The 14,477-nt window shown below is 32.6% G+C and overlaps 1 protein-coding gene across 4 annotated transcripts; it reads right to left on the bottom strand.

Moving 5' to 3' along the window:
* Window positions 1-4,775: 4,775 nt before the first annotated feature.
* Window positions 4,776-11,907, bottom strand: LOC104613308 (lipid phosphate phosphatase 2-like). Of its 4 annotated transcripts, XM_088903599.1 has the most exons (9): window positions 11,733-11,907; window positions 9,979-10,169; window positions 9,486-9,710; window positions 9,277-9,364; window positions 9,068-9,177; window positions 8,849-8,942; window positions 8,494-8,682; window positions 8,292-8,351; window positions 4,776-5,409 (listed from the first exon to the last, which is right to left on the bottom strand). In XM_088903599.1, exons 3-9 carry the CDS (start codon window positions 9,699-9,701, stop codon window positions 5,201-5,203), a joined length of 966 nt encoding a protein of 321 aa, XP_088759725.1. In that variant the 5' UTR covers window positions 9,702-9,710; window positions 9,979-10,169; window positions 11,733-11,907; the 3' UTR covers window positions 4,776-5,200. The 4 variants fall into 4 exon arrangements, with proteins under 4 accessions (XP_088759725.1, XP_010279384.1, XP_010279382.1 ...); XM_010281082.2 differs by lacking the exon at window positions 9,979-10,169 and having other exon boundaries at window positions 11,653-11,907; XM_010281080.3 differs by lacking the exon at window positions 9,979-10,169 and having other exon boundaries at window positions 11,733-11,906.
* Between the last annotated feature and the right edge of the window lie 2,570 nt (window positions 11,908-14,477).

Here is a 14,477-nt window from a genome sequence, read left to right as displayed (position 1 = left end):
TTATATTTTTAAAATAAACCTAGAAATAAAATCATACTTTCCATCTAGGTCGTGGGTAAGCACTTCAACTGTTTGGGTCAAATGGATATTTTATAATGTCATAAATAATACAAATTTAGAAATATAAAAATACAAAAAATATAAAAAAAATGAAATTTAAAAAAATAGACATGTTTCTATTATTATACATTTGTTATATTAAAAAAACTATGATAAAATAGACATAATTTTATTAATTATGGACATTAAATATACAACTTAAAACCAATGGGAAATTAAACCATCTTCCTATCTAGGGGGTGGGTTAGTGGTACAACCTTTCAGGTCAAATAGGTTAGTCCATGATGTATAATTAAAAATATTTTTTTAAAATAAAATAGTACAAAAAAATATGAAACAATTTTGGGCACATCTATAATATTATATACTAATAATATAAACCAAAATAAGTATGATAAATAATAATTATTTTATCAATGGTATAAATGAAATGCAAAATTTAAAACCAGTTTGAAAATGAAATCATTCCATATCTAGATGGTAGGTAGGTCAATGATCTAATGCTTCGGGTCAAGTGGTTCAATCTATGATGTCATAACTAAGTAACGAATATTAAATACATACATACATACATACATACATACAAACACAAAGAAAAATATAAGCTTTGTATAAAACATTTTGATACAATTCTATTGTTATATATTCACCATATTAAACAAAAATAAATGTGAAAATAATAATTACTTTTATCAATGGTGAAAATGGAATACATGATTTAAAATCAATGCAAAATGGTTTTTCCATTCAAGTGGTGGGTTAGTGGTTAAACTATCAATGTCAACTGGATGCTATTATTAAATAATAAAATACATAAAATTCTATAAAATGTAGAAATTTATCGATAATTTTGAGTATATTCTATAATATTATATATTCATCGTAAAAAGTGTGATTAATGATAATTATTTTCATTAATGATAGAAAATGGGATAAAAAATAAAGAGAATTAATGTCTAACACATGGTCTGACTAACCATGTCAAATGGTTCAGTAATTTAATTAGCTAGGTCATCGTAGGCAAGTGGTTTGATAGGGATGAAAACAGATCAAATTAGATTTGAACTAGGGTATATTCAAATTTGATCTAATCAAAAGATTCAACCGAATCTCATAAATATTGATTTGAATCTAAATCCAACCAAGATGTCGGATATTCGAATTTGATATGATCCGATTTAATCTTTAAAAAAGTAATAAATTATTAAATGAAAAAGAAAATTATAATATATAAAAATACTATATATAAATAATTGATTTGACCACAATATTAAAAACTAATGTTCAAACAATATATTGGAATTGCATTTCCTCTTGGTAAATATGTAATTTTTATTATCTCATAAATTAAATAATAAAATAAAAATATAAAATTCTTATAAATTTTATTAAAAAAATTGAACATATATTAATATTATATATTCTTCATATTAAACAAAAATATGTTTGAAAAAAATAAGAATTATTGTTAGTAAAGATAGAAATGGCTAAAATATAAAGAAAAAATGAATTAATGTCTTGATCATAGTCTATTTTCCTGGTTAAATAAGTTAACGGTTCAACCAATAAGGTCCTTTGGTTACTGATTATTATCATCATCATCATCATTTGATACTGCCACGTGCAAAATTAAATGTGAAATAAGAATTACTTTTATTGATGATGAAAATGTAATATGTGATTTAAAATCAACCAAAAAAGAAAAAATGTTTTTTCCATCCAAGTAGTGGGTTAATGGTTCAACTATCCATGTCAAATAGATCAAAACATGATGTTATTATTATATAATAAAATACATAAAATTCTAGAAAATATAGAAATTTGTAGATAATTTTGGGTACATTCTATAATATTATATATTCATCATATAAAAAAGTGTGATTAATGATAATTATTTTCATTAATGATAGAAATGGGATAAAAATTAAGATAAAAAATAAAGAGTATTAATGTCTAACACATGACCCCACTAACCATGTCAAATGGTTCAATAATTTAATTAGCTAGGTCATTGTAGGCAAGTGGTTTGGTAGGGATGCAAATAGATCAAATTCGAATCAATGTATATTCAAATTCGATTTGATCCGAAGATCTAATTAGATCTCATAAATATTGATTCGAATCGGAATCTGATCAAGATGTTAGATATTTGAATCTAATACAATCTGGTTTAATTTAAAAATAATAATAAATTATTAAAAGGAAAAGAAAATATAATAGTTGAAATAAAGAAATACAAAAATATAAGTATTTTTTCAATTGTTTTCATCATATAAAAAGTTTATACAAAAATTCAATATAAATAAATAATAAAAACATATTATATATATATAATTGATTTGACCACAATATTAAAAACCAATATTCAAGCAATATATTGGAATTGCATTTTCTCTTGGTAAATAAGTAATTTTTATTATCTCATAAATTAAATAATAAAAAATAAAAATATAGATTTTTATAAAGTTTATAGATAATTTTAAACAAGCATTAATGTTATATATTCTTCATATTAAACAGAAATATGTTTGAAAAATAAGAATTATTATTTGTAAAGATAAAAATGGCTAAAATACAAAGAAAAATGAATTAATGTCTTAATCGTAGTCCATTCCTGATTAAATAGGTTAATGGTTCAACTAGTAAGGTCATTTGGTTACTGACTATTATCATCATTTGATATATATATATATATTCTTTCAAATCCAAACAACTTGTCCAAGCTTGACTAACCCGACCTGGCCTGACCCTTAGCCCAACTTCAATTGTGTTGTATTAAGCTCAAGTTGGCTTGGATTGACAAATTTGGGTTTAACCTGGAGTTGGGCCAGGCCTAAACCTAAGGTTTACACCATTAGGGTTGGACTTGGGTTGACATTCATCTTGACCCAACCTGCCCAAGTTACACTCCTAGATATTTATCGTATCCATTAGGCAATTAGTCTATTTTCTAAGACCTTCAATAACAATATAATGCGTAAGATAAAGCTTAGATTGAATGTCATTGGACAAATCCAATCTTTAATATCCTAACTAACCAAATTGGATTGGATTTTGTTTTAGATGTTAATTATAGTTTTTACATCTCATGCAAATAACTCTTTTTCCCTTCCCCCCAGGGGTTTCTATAATAAATTTTTCCTAGACTGGGTTGGGTTTTTTCTTTCCATAATAGCAGTAGTGAGGGTGGCTTCGATAACAGTGCCAACCATAGAAGCACTAGCACACATATTGGTGTTGTCATACTATGACCATATATCCTCAAATCTAAACATATTGGTAAAGGCAAAGGGATTTATAGGAATCGACCATTTTAAAAAAATTGTAGTAAAACCCTAAAAATGAAAATAATTGCATCTTACTCAGTCAATCGGTCCAAAATCCCAACTTGATTTCAATTGATAAAGCTTCTAAGCTTCCCAAGTTACTAACTTAAGATACTTGAGCAAGCCTTCTTATTGAAAATTAAATAAAGTTGAGAATTAAGGACTAGAGAGTATGAGATTAAGAAAGTATGCGAGTATATGAATATATGAGAGTAATTGAGTATATAAAAATATAAAAATTGGTGTGATGAGAATGAGGGAGGGTAAGAGTATTTATAGGAATTGGAATTAATTCAATTGACCAAAATGCCCTTAAAGTAGTCGTTTAATAGTTATTGGGAGAGGTATTTTGGCCTTTTAGAAAGTTTATTATCATTTCACCAAAATGCCCACCAAACTAGTTGTTATATAGTTGTTGGTGGGGCATTATTATCGTTTTTCCTCCCCCTAAAGCCAAAATACACAAATACCCCCTTCAAACTAGTTATTTATAACCATTGGGGGTATTTACGTAAACCCCTAAAAAAACAAAAAATAGCTATCGGAAACCCACCCAATGGCTATATTGTTGGTGGGCCAGTGCGGCCTGTAGTGGACTGACTTCATGTCATGCCATGCTGTGTTAAAGCTGTGTTGGGTCGGGTTGCGAGCCTTGAAACCTAAGCTCGTTATGTCTCGTTGGTATGGATCGGCCATGACACAACTTAATTGTTATAATGCTCGAGCCATGCCCGACATGTCCCACTTTACAACTTGATCCATTGACAAAAGAAAATGGTACTGCTACCTTTCTTTTCAACACATTGGTGAAAGGCTTCATCACTGGACACAAAACACAATTGGTTATGTTGTTGGTTTCATTGGGCTCAGTTTTGAAGTAGAATGCAAAACATTGTATTTTATATGCATTTGTACTATTTGTAATCTTTCCAAATTGAACCTTGATTCATGTCTTAAATTGGGATCAAAGCAACAGGATTAAAATATCGATGCTTATGGTATAGGTAAAAATACATTGATACAAAAGTTCTTTCAAAATTTTAAAATACTGGATGGAACCCTCTAATGGAGCCGGATCTCTTACGAAAAAAACTCCGTGCATGTAACATCCACATTGGAAATATCTCATATACATGTATGTTAAATTCATGAAGAGATTATGTTCAATATACGGCTGGATTCCCATTCTCGTAGAGTGTGTACAGAGTTTTTGCTTGTAAAGAATCTCATTGCCTATTTAATACTTAAATAAGGCATTTTTGAAAAAGAGAATTATGCGATACACGTTTAAGCAAAAAAGAGGGAAAAGAAAAAAAGAAAAATAGAACCACTACTTGAAAAAACTTAACAATCACCATTTGTGAGTCGATGGTACAAAGGCTGCAAAATTGAGATTCCCTTACAATAAAAATTGGAATTATACTTAGCATTCAAATAAGGCATCCTCACAAACGAGATCACAAGCTTCATCTTATGCACCAGATGGATACACCAAATCCTTGTAGCCTATAGAACTTTCAAACTTGAGTAAACTCACCAAGTCTTTTGCACTCCATCTCTAAAGACTTCTTTTTTTGGAATGTGTCTTTGAGATATTATAATACCTTGGCTCTCGAACTTCTCAACAAGATACCATTAAGTAAATCACAATAGTTAACAAACTGCACAATGGATGATGTAAGAACATGTACAACCTGATATCCTGATATATGACCAATGGCAAAAAACAGGGACATTTGGGTTTTATAAACAAGTTTGACATGGAGGAAATTTTACAATGCACCGAGTATAGACTATCGCATTCCATCCAAATATTACAGCCTCCTACCAGATTCCATTGCATTCAGAATTGGACTTGTATCCTGTATGCCCATTACACCCATCTCCCTATCATGTACAGGTTGGGTGTAAGCATTCTCAATCTCTGATGACCGGATGCTTAGATGATTGGTAGTGGTGTTGGAGGACTGTTGACCATTTCCTATCTCAGCTAACATCTGAAAATATGCATGAGGTCCCCATCCTGCATGTTTTACCATAATGAATTAAAAAAAAAATCAGAAAATCACAAAGAATGAACTGAACCAATGGTGCAAAGAAAAATAAATTTCTAGAAATGGGAACGAACATGAAATCAATTAAATATGATAGTTGCATCTAAAGACATCAGTACATTCTATAATGATTTAAGCTGTGCCAACTCAAAATGGAACCCCCCCCACCCCAACCATACGAGGCTTATAGCAATCCATAAAAGCCAACCATGAATCTATAGCTCTGCACATAGCTTGAGCACCTGGAACAAAAGTTCCCAATGATTAGTAGCTCTTCCCTAGGCAATATGAAAAACCTTCCTCTCCAAGTTGTTAGAAATTCATACATATTTTGAGTTCCAACATTATATTTTCTTGTAACAGTATCTTGACCCTTAACAACCTAAGTGCTTTGCAGGATTTTGAAGTAAGCCTACCCATCAACCTTGCCTTCCCAGCCCCTACATTATTGTCTAATCATATTTTACCACATTGCCCATATTTAGAAGAATCATCACATCGCATAGTTTTCAAAGTGCCAAGGTGAGGCTAGGCAATGGATTTTTTATTTTTTTTAATAAAAACCATGAATTCTAGGGTAATTCCCTAGGTTGCAATAACAAGCAACAACCATCTTTCACTAGTAATTGTCTATAATCCTGGTAAAAAAAGATGCATAAAGTTCCTTAAAACACGGGAATTCAACATATTCATGAAAAATATGGAAGAAGGAAAAGAAATTCCAGAAAATATAGGGTCTGAGCTCCTACTTTTACCCCTATTTTTTTTTCCAATATTTGTTGATTGGACAAAATTTTCTTATGAGACAGGTTTTGAATTCTTTGAGGTTTCAAGGCAGCATACATGTTGGTTGAACCCTAAAAGAAAATAGTAAAAAGTGGGGAAAAATTGGAGGTCTTCGTCTCCTTCTAAGAGAGTGATTGAAATTTGAAATATAAAAGATGTTATCGGGGGTAGATAGCTCTACCAAAGTGGGATACTTGATACAGCTTGTGTATATTGTGATTCATTCTTTTATCAATAAAGTTCAGTTACAGAATAGTGGAATATAAAGATTTAGACTCAGTAGAAATAATTTTGTGATGGAGATTTCAGGTAGAAAGGAAGAGAAGTATATAGCTGGTGAGACTGTATGATAGTAGCGCCAACTAAGGTTTCAACAATTAGAAATAAAAAAGAAAACTTAAGATAAGCATGAAGAATGCTTGATACAAAAGAGTAAGGTAATAGAGGAATAATAGGAAAACAGATAAAGAATTAGCAAAGGGACAGGGGATGGGGAACACACAACTTGATCACCAACTTTTGTTCATGAATCAACTATAATTTATAAATCATTTAAAATATAAACAAGAAACAACTCAAAAGTAGATTACAAATGATAAAGGCTTGAATATTGTCAGCAACTGATACCCAATTAGTAAAACAGTCCTAACTCCTAATCCATACCAGATTTATAGGAGTTTATTCTTGTTCTGGTAATCGAAAACGTATCTAATGACACCCCAAAAAAATTAAACCATGGTTCAAAGTATCGATATGATACACGTACCATTCTGGAGGGTCACCAAAACACCTATTTTTAGGCTTTTGGAAATTTTGATGTTTTAACTGTTAAATATAAGTATTATAAACTCCCTGTAAAAATATAGAACTAGAAAACTAAAAAAAGGTCTCATCCACCCGAAATGCTTGATACGTGTTTGGGTGTATCAATACTTTGAACTATCAGTCAAACATACAGGTTTTAGACCCAGCAATAGACCAGAAAACTTGATGTGATTACAACCCCCAAGTTCTCTGAGAACTAACTCTTCAAACTAATTATGACCTTTTAAACTAATTAAACCAAATTCATGGCAATAATGAAACAGACATCAAATTGGTTCAACACATAATAACCAAAACTACCAAAATGACATTGATCCAGGATGTTGCCAATTCTCCTATTCCCTTCTATAAATCTTCCTCTGGCAAATGATTCAAATCCTTTGATTTATTTTTTTTTTGTTTCACCTCATCGAGGTTTTACTTTTGAAGCTTCCAAAAAGGATCATAGTTGATAAACCAGGTAGGAGTGAGCATTCGGTTAAAAACCGAACCAAATAAAACAAAATTTTAAAAACTAAAATAAAAAGATGAAAACCAGACCGAAACCGAACTACAAGAAAACAGAAATAACCGAAACCAGAATTTTTGGTTTGGTTTTCGGTTATTTTGGTTAAAAACCGAATTTAATTAATTAATATATATAATATTATATTATAACCCATATTATGAAATTGAATTTCATTATAATACATTATATATAATATATTAATATATAACTACATAGCATATTATATATTATATGTTATAAATTGTATACTATATATTACATATTATATAATGAATTTCGGTTAATTTGGCTTTTTCGATTAACCGAATTTCTAACTCTGAAAACCGAAATTCCTAAAAACCGAACTAACCAAACCAAATTACCCAAAAACCGAAACCAAAATTTTCGGTTTGGTATTTTGGTTTTAACCAAATAATGCTCACCCCTAAAACCAGGAAACTTATGCTGCATCACATACAAGAACAAGACTAATTTTCATGGACTTCTTTTTGCTTACCAACTTGAATAGTTGGCTGATTTTTTGTTAATTTTTATACTTCTTAAAGCTTTGTTGCATGGAGTTTTCCAGATAGGTTCAATTAATTTAACATATAGGTTGGTTTTACCACATGTATTTTCATTGTTATACTATTATAGTGCAACGCCAACGCTTCAGTTGAGATAAAATTCTCATTCCAAGTGGTAACTGGTAAGAGAAGCAGAAATATGAACTAAAAAAGAAAAGGAACATACCATCTATGTCATACGGAGGTGGAAAGAACTGCAAATAACAAAATGAAGCTACAGTTGTGCCTGCATGGGGTGGGGGGGGGGGGGGAGGAAACAAGTTCATTAGTTGATGAGTTGTGACAGAACAAATTAGTGTAGAAATGCAAACAAGAAACTTAAAGTTTGAAAATTTTCTGTTAGTTATAATAAATAATAGAGTTTGTACCTAAAAGACCTCCAGCAAATACATCTTGCCAGTGATGCCAATAGTCATCAACTCGGGAAACACCCACAAGAGCTGCAACAAGCAATGGAAGAAAGACTATGCAGAGCTTTGCAACGTGACCCCTGCGGTCAAATGCTCTGATCTTTCCTGAAATATACCATGAAAGAAAACAAAGGCCTGCAAAACACCCTGCATATGGATAGATAAAACCCAATTATAGTGAAGCCATAAGAATGAGGAAATGGTAGTCCCCATAATGTCATAAAAAGTATGTAATGAGAAAACCAAGAAAAACATGATAAATATCTTAAAGCATATACATTTCCTTGTGCTATCATCTGATTGTGCTACTTACAAGAAGTATGACCACTTGGAAAACTTTTATGCCCTTCCTTGATGACACTTTTATCCCCATGGCAAATAACATTTGACGTCACATTATCATACACCTGAACAGTGAACATGCAGCTTGTGAATATTATGAGATCTTAAGTACAAGTGCTGTTAACATAAATAAGCACATGCACACACATACAGACATATGTGTGTATATACTATGAAAATCAGGACTCACCCCCTTCCCATCAGGAAAACAACGCCAAAAGAAGTCTGGTCGAGGACGACCGACAGCATCTTTGATTGCATCCGTAATAACTCCAGTTATCAATACAGAAAATAAAAGGCCTGGGTTGCGTATGTAAACAACTTAGTACTATGCAAGCAGCTTTAACATGTAAACAACAGGAACCTATTACAGAAAGCCTAAAAAGATAGAAGAGTTACCCAATATGGCGTGGTGCAGATCGTATACATCCCTTCTGTAAAAGTAGTACACAAGAAAAATTGCAAAAGGCAATAATATTGCAATAACCTTTTACAAGAAAAAGTAGAAAAGTTAATTTTCTTGCATACATTAAACAAACTCAATTTCTAGAGGAAACAGTCTTTAGTATATGGTAATTGAGGCAATATCTTAAGACTTGCAAACATACTGGAACAGCCCAAAAGGGAACAGTATTGCTTTTCAATGGGTACTTCAGATCAGCCATCATCTCTGCTCCAACGAAGCGGTGAAATGGCTCTATAACATTCAATACTATTTCTATCACCACAAGAAGTAGAAGTATAACCCAGTCATGCCTATGCACTCTGGCCACTTTAACTCCATGGGATCTTATGGTGTGAGCTCCCAACTGAATATCTGGCATTGTTACCGACTATAAGACAAATGGAACAGTCAGTTAAGTGAAAATGAACCTTCATAACTTGAAGACAAAAGAAAAGGAAAGAAACATAAGAGAAAATTGAAACTGGATGGATAACATGAAACATGATATTCCATCCAGTTCCCAAGAAGAGAAAAAGTATGCACACATCCCATTAAAAGAACTTCATATTCTTGCAGTAATTGTTTAAGAAGAATGACTTCTACATTTTGCAGAAACTGTTTCAAAAGAACAATGAGCAGGGAAATTCACTGATCACCTTGAACTCAATAATTGACAAGCTGAACTGAGAAAGCTAACTTGCCAGGAACAAACACCAAAAACATATTTCAGACTCTTGTGCATACAACTGCATATATGCTACAAAAAATGCATTACAAACTCAACCAGTCATTCCATAGGCCATGGTAGTATGAAGGGCAGATCCTATATTAGAATCAAAGTAACCATCTGTAAAAGCAAGCATAAGGGTAAGATTATTCCTTATGATTGAAAATAATGTCTTTGACATTTATGTATGACTCCTCATAGAAGAAAATTCACATTAATGGGAAAAAGGAGACTGAAAAGAGAAACTTTATCTCCAAATCAGTGAGAAGTTAGAACTTATCTGGTAAATAGTTTTACAAGCCTAATGAGATTAAACTATATCATAATGGCTGAGGAAAAAGAGTCCTTTGATTCAGGGAGAATGAACATCAAAATAGTGGCAAGTAATGAGAAGTACGAAGTTCATATACCCAGACAAATTACTAATAAACAAAGTATTAGCATATAAGCTCATATATACCCAGACAAGTTACTAACAAACAGAAGATTACTATGTAAGATCATATATACCAAGACAAATTACTCAAGTTACTAACAAACAGAGGATTACTATGTAAGATCATGCTATTGATCATATAAGAACGAGAACAGGACGGCAGTAACTGAGGTAGGAATTAAGATCAGTTTCATCTGGTCAGGTGGCAATCATTGTAAATGGTCAGCAATATGAGCGTCTTAAATCTAGATTTAACTAAAACCACTTTGATAAGGAAACACCAAAGACCATGTAGCAACTAAGAGTTCTACAGCCTATGTCATCCCCAAACAATATCTAGCATAGAGAACCTAAAATTCTCAATTGACTGTAAAAGTTTACAAGACAATCACCTGTTTCTTTAAAAAGGAACACTTTAATCCATGCTCCCCTACACCCCAACCCCAAGAACATACTGATTACTTCAACTATAAGGTCGCATCTTAAGCCAGTAAGAGGAACCCCAGGAGGTAGACATATCAAGCACATAATTTACCTTAGTAAGATTAAATCATCAAATCCAAAAACAAATATGTAAGAGTCACAAGGGTCCGTCCAAATACTTAAAATGAACTTAATAATGAATAGTTCAGAATTTTAAGGACTTACAAGGAAATCAATAAGAAGTTCTCTCTACAATACTTATAGCAGACAAGAATTTGCAGGGTTCAGCATACCTGACTTCCCATAGAAGAACTAGTCCTCCGTTCGGTAAACCAATTCCGATGTTAATGATTCATCAGATCGTTCAACACAATACCAAAAAAAAAAGACTACTTAAAATAGCTGCATCTACTCGTTAACTTACAAGAATGATCAAACAACGAGCTATCTTTACATTACCTACCGCCTTTCTTAAATCAGACTCAAGAATCTTGTATAAAACTAAAGAAACAAAATTACGATACAACGCATAGGGTTTAAGCATACTGAGAGAAGCATTTCTAAATTATATAATAATACTTTTCCTCAACAACCACCAGCGCAGAAATTCATGAAATTGATCAATGAATGAGGAACAGACTTGTAGACTTTCAAAACGAAACCACTAACCATAGCCTGAAACTATTAATGGATTTTGGGCAAAATAAAGATGAAAAGTCGAACGTTCCAAGTCAACAAACTGACCTGGAAAAACCTTCAGAACTGAAAATTGTTCTAGAACCACAGCATAGCAGATAAAACTAGGGGGGGGGGGGGGAAGTAACCTTTTTCTGTTCATTTGAAAATTTGAATTTCTACAGCGCGGCCGAAAAACAAGGAAATTCCACCGGAATACCGGATCCGAGATCACGTCAGTACATATCTAACAGCGAGTCGGAGAGTGGTCAAAGGATGGTAGAGGAAGAGGCTTGTCAGTGAAAAAGGAGGGGGGAGGAAAGTAGTTATCAATTGATGGGCCTTGGTTTTAATTAATGTTAAATGAGTCCAAATAATTGAGTTCCAGAACTGGGAAGTGGGCCATGGGTCATGAATGAAGTGGAAAGTAGTTTCTGTATGGGCCATTGGAGCAGGTGACACTGTGAAAAAGAAATTGTTCGATTAGTGGGAGTAGTGAGTTGGACCCATTTGGCTCGAAACGAATAAGACCAGAGTGCCTCTTCGATGTCAAAGTGGCCAAATGGGTCAAGATCTTTAGGGCCCGAATAAAATAATGTGTCCGTTTGTGTTTGGGTGTCAAAACTCAAAATCACTCAAGATAATGAATAAAATAATGTATTATTGCAGCAAAATTATTAGGTTTTTTAAGCTAATAATGTATTGTTACTTTGAATTTTAAAAACTGGGCCTTGCTTAGAAGTATATATTAATGCATTCATTTGCAAGCAAAAGGAAGGTTTTTCTGGACAGGTGGTCTAGGTCTGATTGGTACATAAGGAAACAAATTAGTCTTACAGACCGAGCCCAAGTAACGCCTAGAAGCAAAAGAAGCGACTAATTTGAGATGTTGGGTTTGGTCGTTAGTTTTCTATGAGCACACTACAATTTTTAAATGGGAGGTGATTTGGGATTTTGGGTTTGGGCAGGTTCAGTTTTTTGGTTAGTACTTAGTAGGGGCAAAACCCATGCGAGGAGACCTCAGCCTTTTTATCTTTGTAGAATACTTTTGGTTTTGGGCCACCAATTGAAGGTATGCCACGCCACGTTTTACCAAAACGAACTGTGCCCAAATTTGTAACTTTTATTTTTCAAAAAAAAAAATGGTAGCTTTCTTTATTCATTAATATTAGAGTTTTCTAAGATGCTTCCTTTCCCGTCTCTTATGCTTTCCTTGTTGTTTGGGGAATATCTTTTTCGTTCTTTTTCACTGCCCTGTTTTCATTATGATAAAGCTGTCTATGGCTTGTTCCTATTTTAAATCAACTCTCAGTTTGGGGCGTAAAATCATTTTAACTTGTAGGTCAGGTTGTTCAGGACAAAATGGATGGATATGATGTATTCAGAGTTGTATGACACTTAGATAGTTAGATTAGAAAGAAAATTTTCTAGACAACTGAATGGAGCAAAGAAGTGGGTAATCAAGAAATAACATGTCTAAAAGATGAATGTGACAAAAGAACATATATACTAAGATGAATAAGTAGAAAGTAAAAAAGCTAAAAATTTTTTTGAATGAATCGAGGAATAATACTAATAGATGATAAAATAAGAGAAAATACACTAAACATGATTTGATCACGTGAATCTATTGCAAATTGAAGGAGATAAGGTTAAAGGGACAAGTGACGCGCTCAAGCATGCTACTAAAAAAGGATATGGGTCCAAGTAGTGAAAAATGTTTTAATCACTCATACTTTTAACCATGGGTATAGCATTAAACTGGTAAAATAGGATTCATATAATCAACTATATAGTTGGGATAAAGCTTGGATGATGATGATGGTCGAGTCGTCCAATTCAATCATTCAATCCGTTTAAATAAAAAAGTGAAAAGTAAAATTTAAAAATAATAAATAATTTATGTTACCTATAAGACTATTCTATCTATCAAAATAAATTTAGAATAATAAATATAATAGGTGTATAACACCTGTTAATGCGTGCATGAGGGGTAAGTTCAACCAGGTTAACATTTCCCAAGAATAAGACCATCCAAACACCGTTTTGGTTGTTTATATTCTATAAGAAGAAAAGAAAAACCGTTTTGGTTGTTGGTAACGCGCAAACGGACTATCTGTTCCGGTCCAAGTCCGAATTTCTAAGGGGCTTACCAATACCAACTGACCCAATCGGCACCTTCTGACCCTGGACCATGAACCAGATAATTACTGCATCAATTCGTCAACTTAGCTCCACCTCACTATAATGAAGCGGCACATGTTATGGCACAAATATTTTTAATTGTTGAGAATAGCTTTCAAATTGAACTCTTGGGCTGAAGTGTTCACAGAAGTAAGTATATGTGATTATCCCCAGTGTTGAAGGTGCTGTGATACAGGATATAGAACCTTTAACCCTTTAGGGTGTAGGGTATATTTAAGTAATTTAACAGGGAGTATTTAAGTAATTCAGTGATAAGTGAAAACCTTCTTTCATGGACAAGCAAGTAGGAAAGCAACCTGAGGAAAGAATACTACATAGTGCATACCCAATTTTTATTCCCTAACACAAGAATAATTATCCACCAACTCAACCCAGGTCGTAACTAACTTGGATACGGTAAGGTTAGGGTTTTCTTTTCTTTTTATAATTCTCTTTTTCTTCTAGTTCTTCTCCATGTTATTTATTTGAATTTTGAAGAACAAATTGGCAAGATTAGGTGACAAAGAATACATTAAACAATGTTATAGTAAATGTCCAGTTGTTCACATGAGATCCTGTGACCAATCCAGACCTCCATCTGATATGACCCACTGGATTGGGCACATGTCTAACAATTAATCAATGTCATATGCCCCACTTTTTACGGGCGTTTTACTCTTTTTCAGTTTTTACCACTGATGTTAGCCCTT

This window comes from Nelumbo nucifera, chromosome 4 (assembly GCF_055504915.1).
Source record: "Nelumbo nucifera cultivar China Antique chromosome 4, China Antique-T2T, whole genome shotgun sequence".
Classification (NCBI taxonomy): domain Eukaryota; kingdom Viridiplantae; phylum Streptophyta; class Magnoliopsida; order Proteales; family Nelumbonaceae; genus Nelumbo; species Nelumbo nucifera.
The sequence above is the reverse complement of the archived record's forward strand: the minus strand, read 5'-3'. Positions and strand labels throughout refer to the sequence as shown.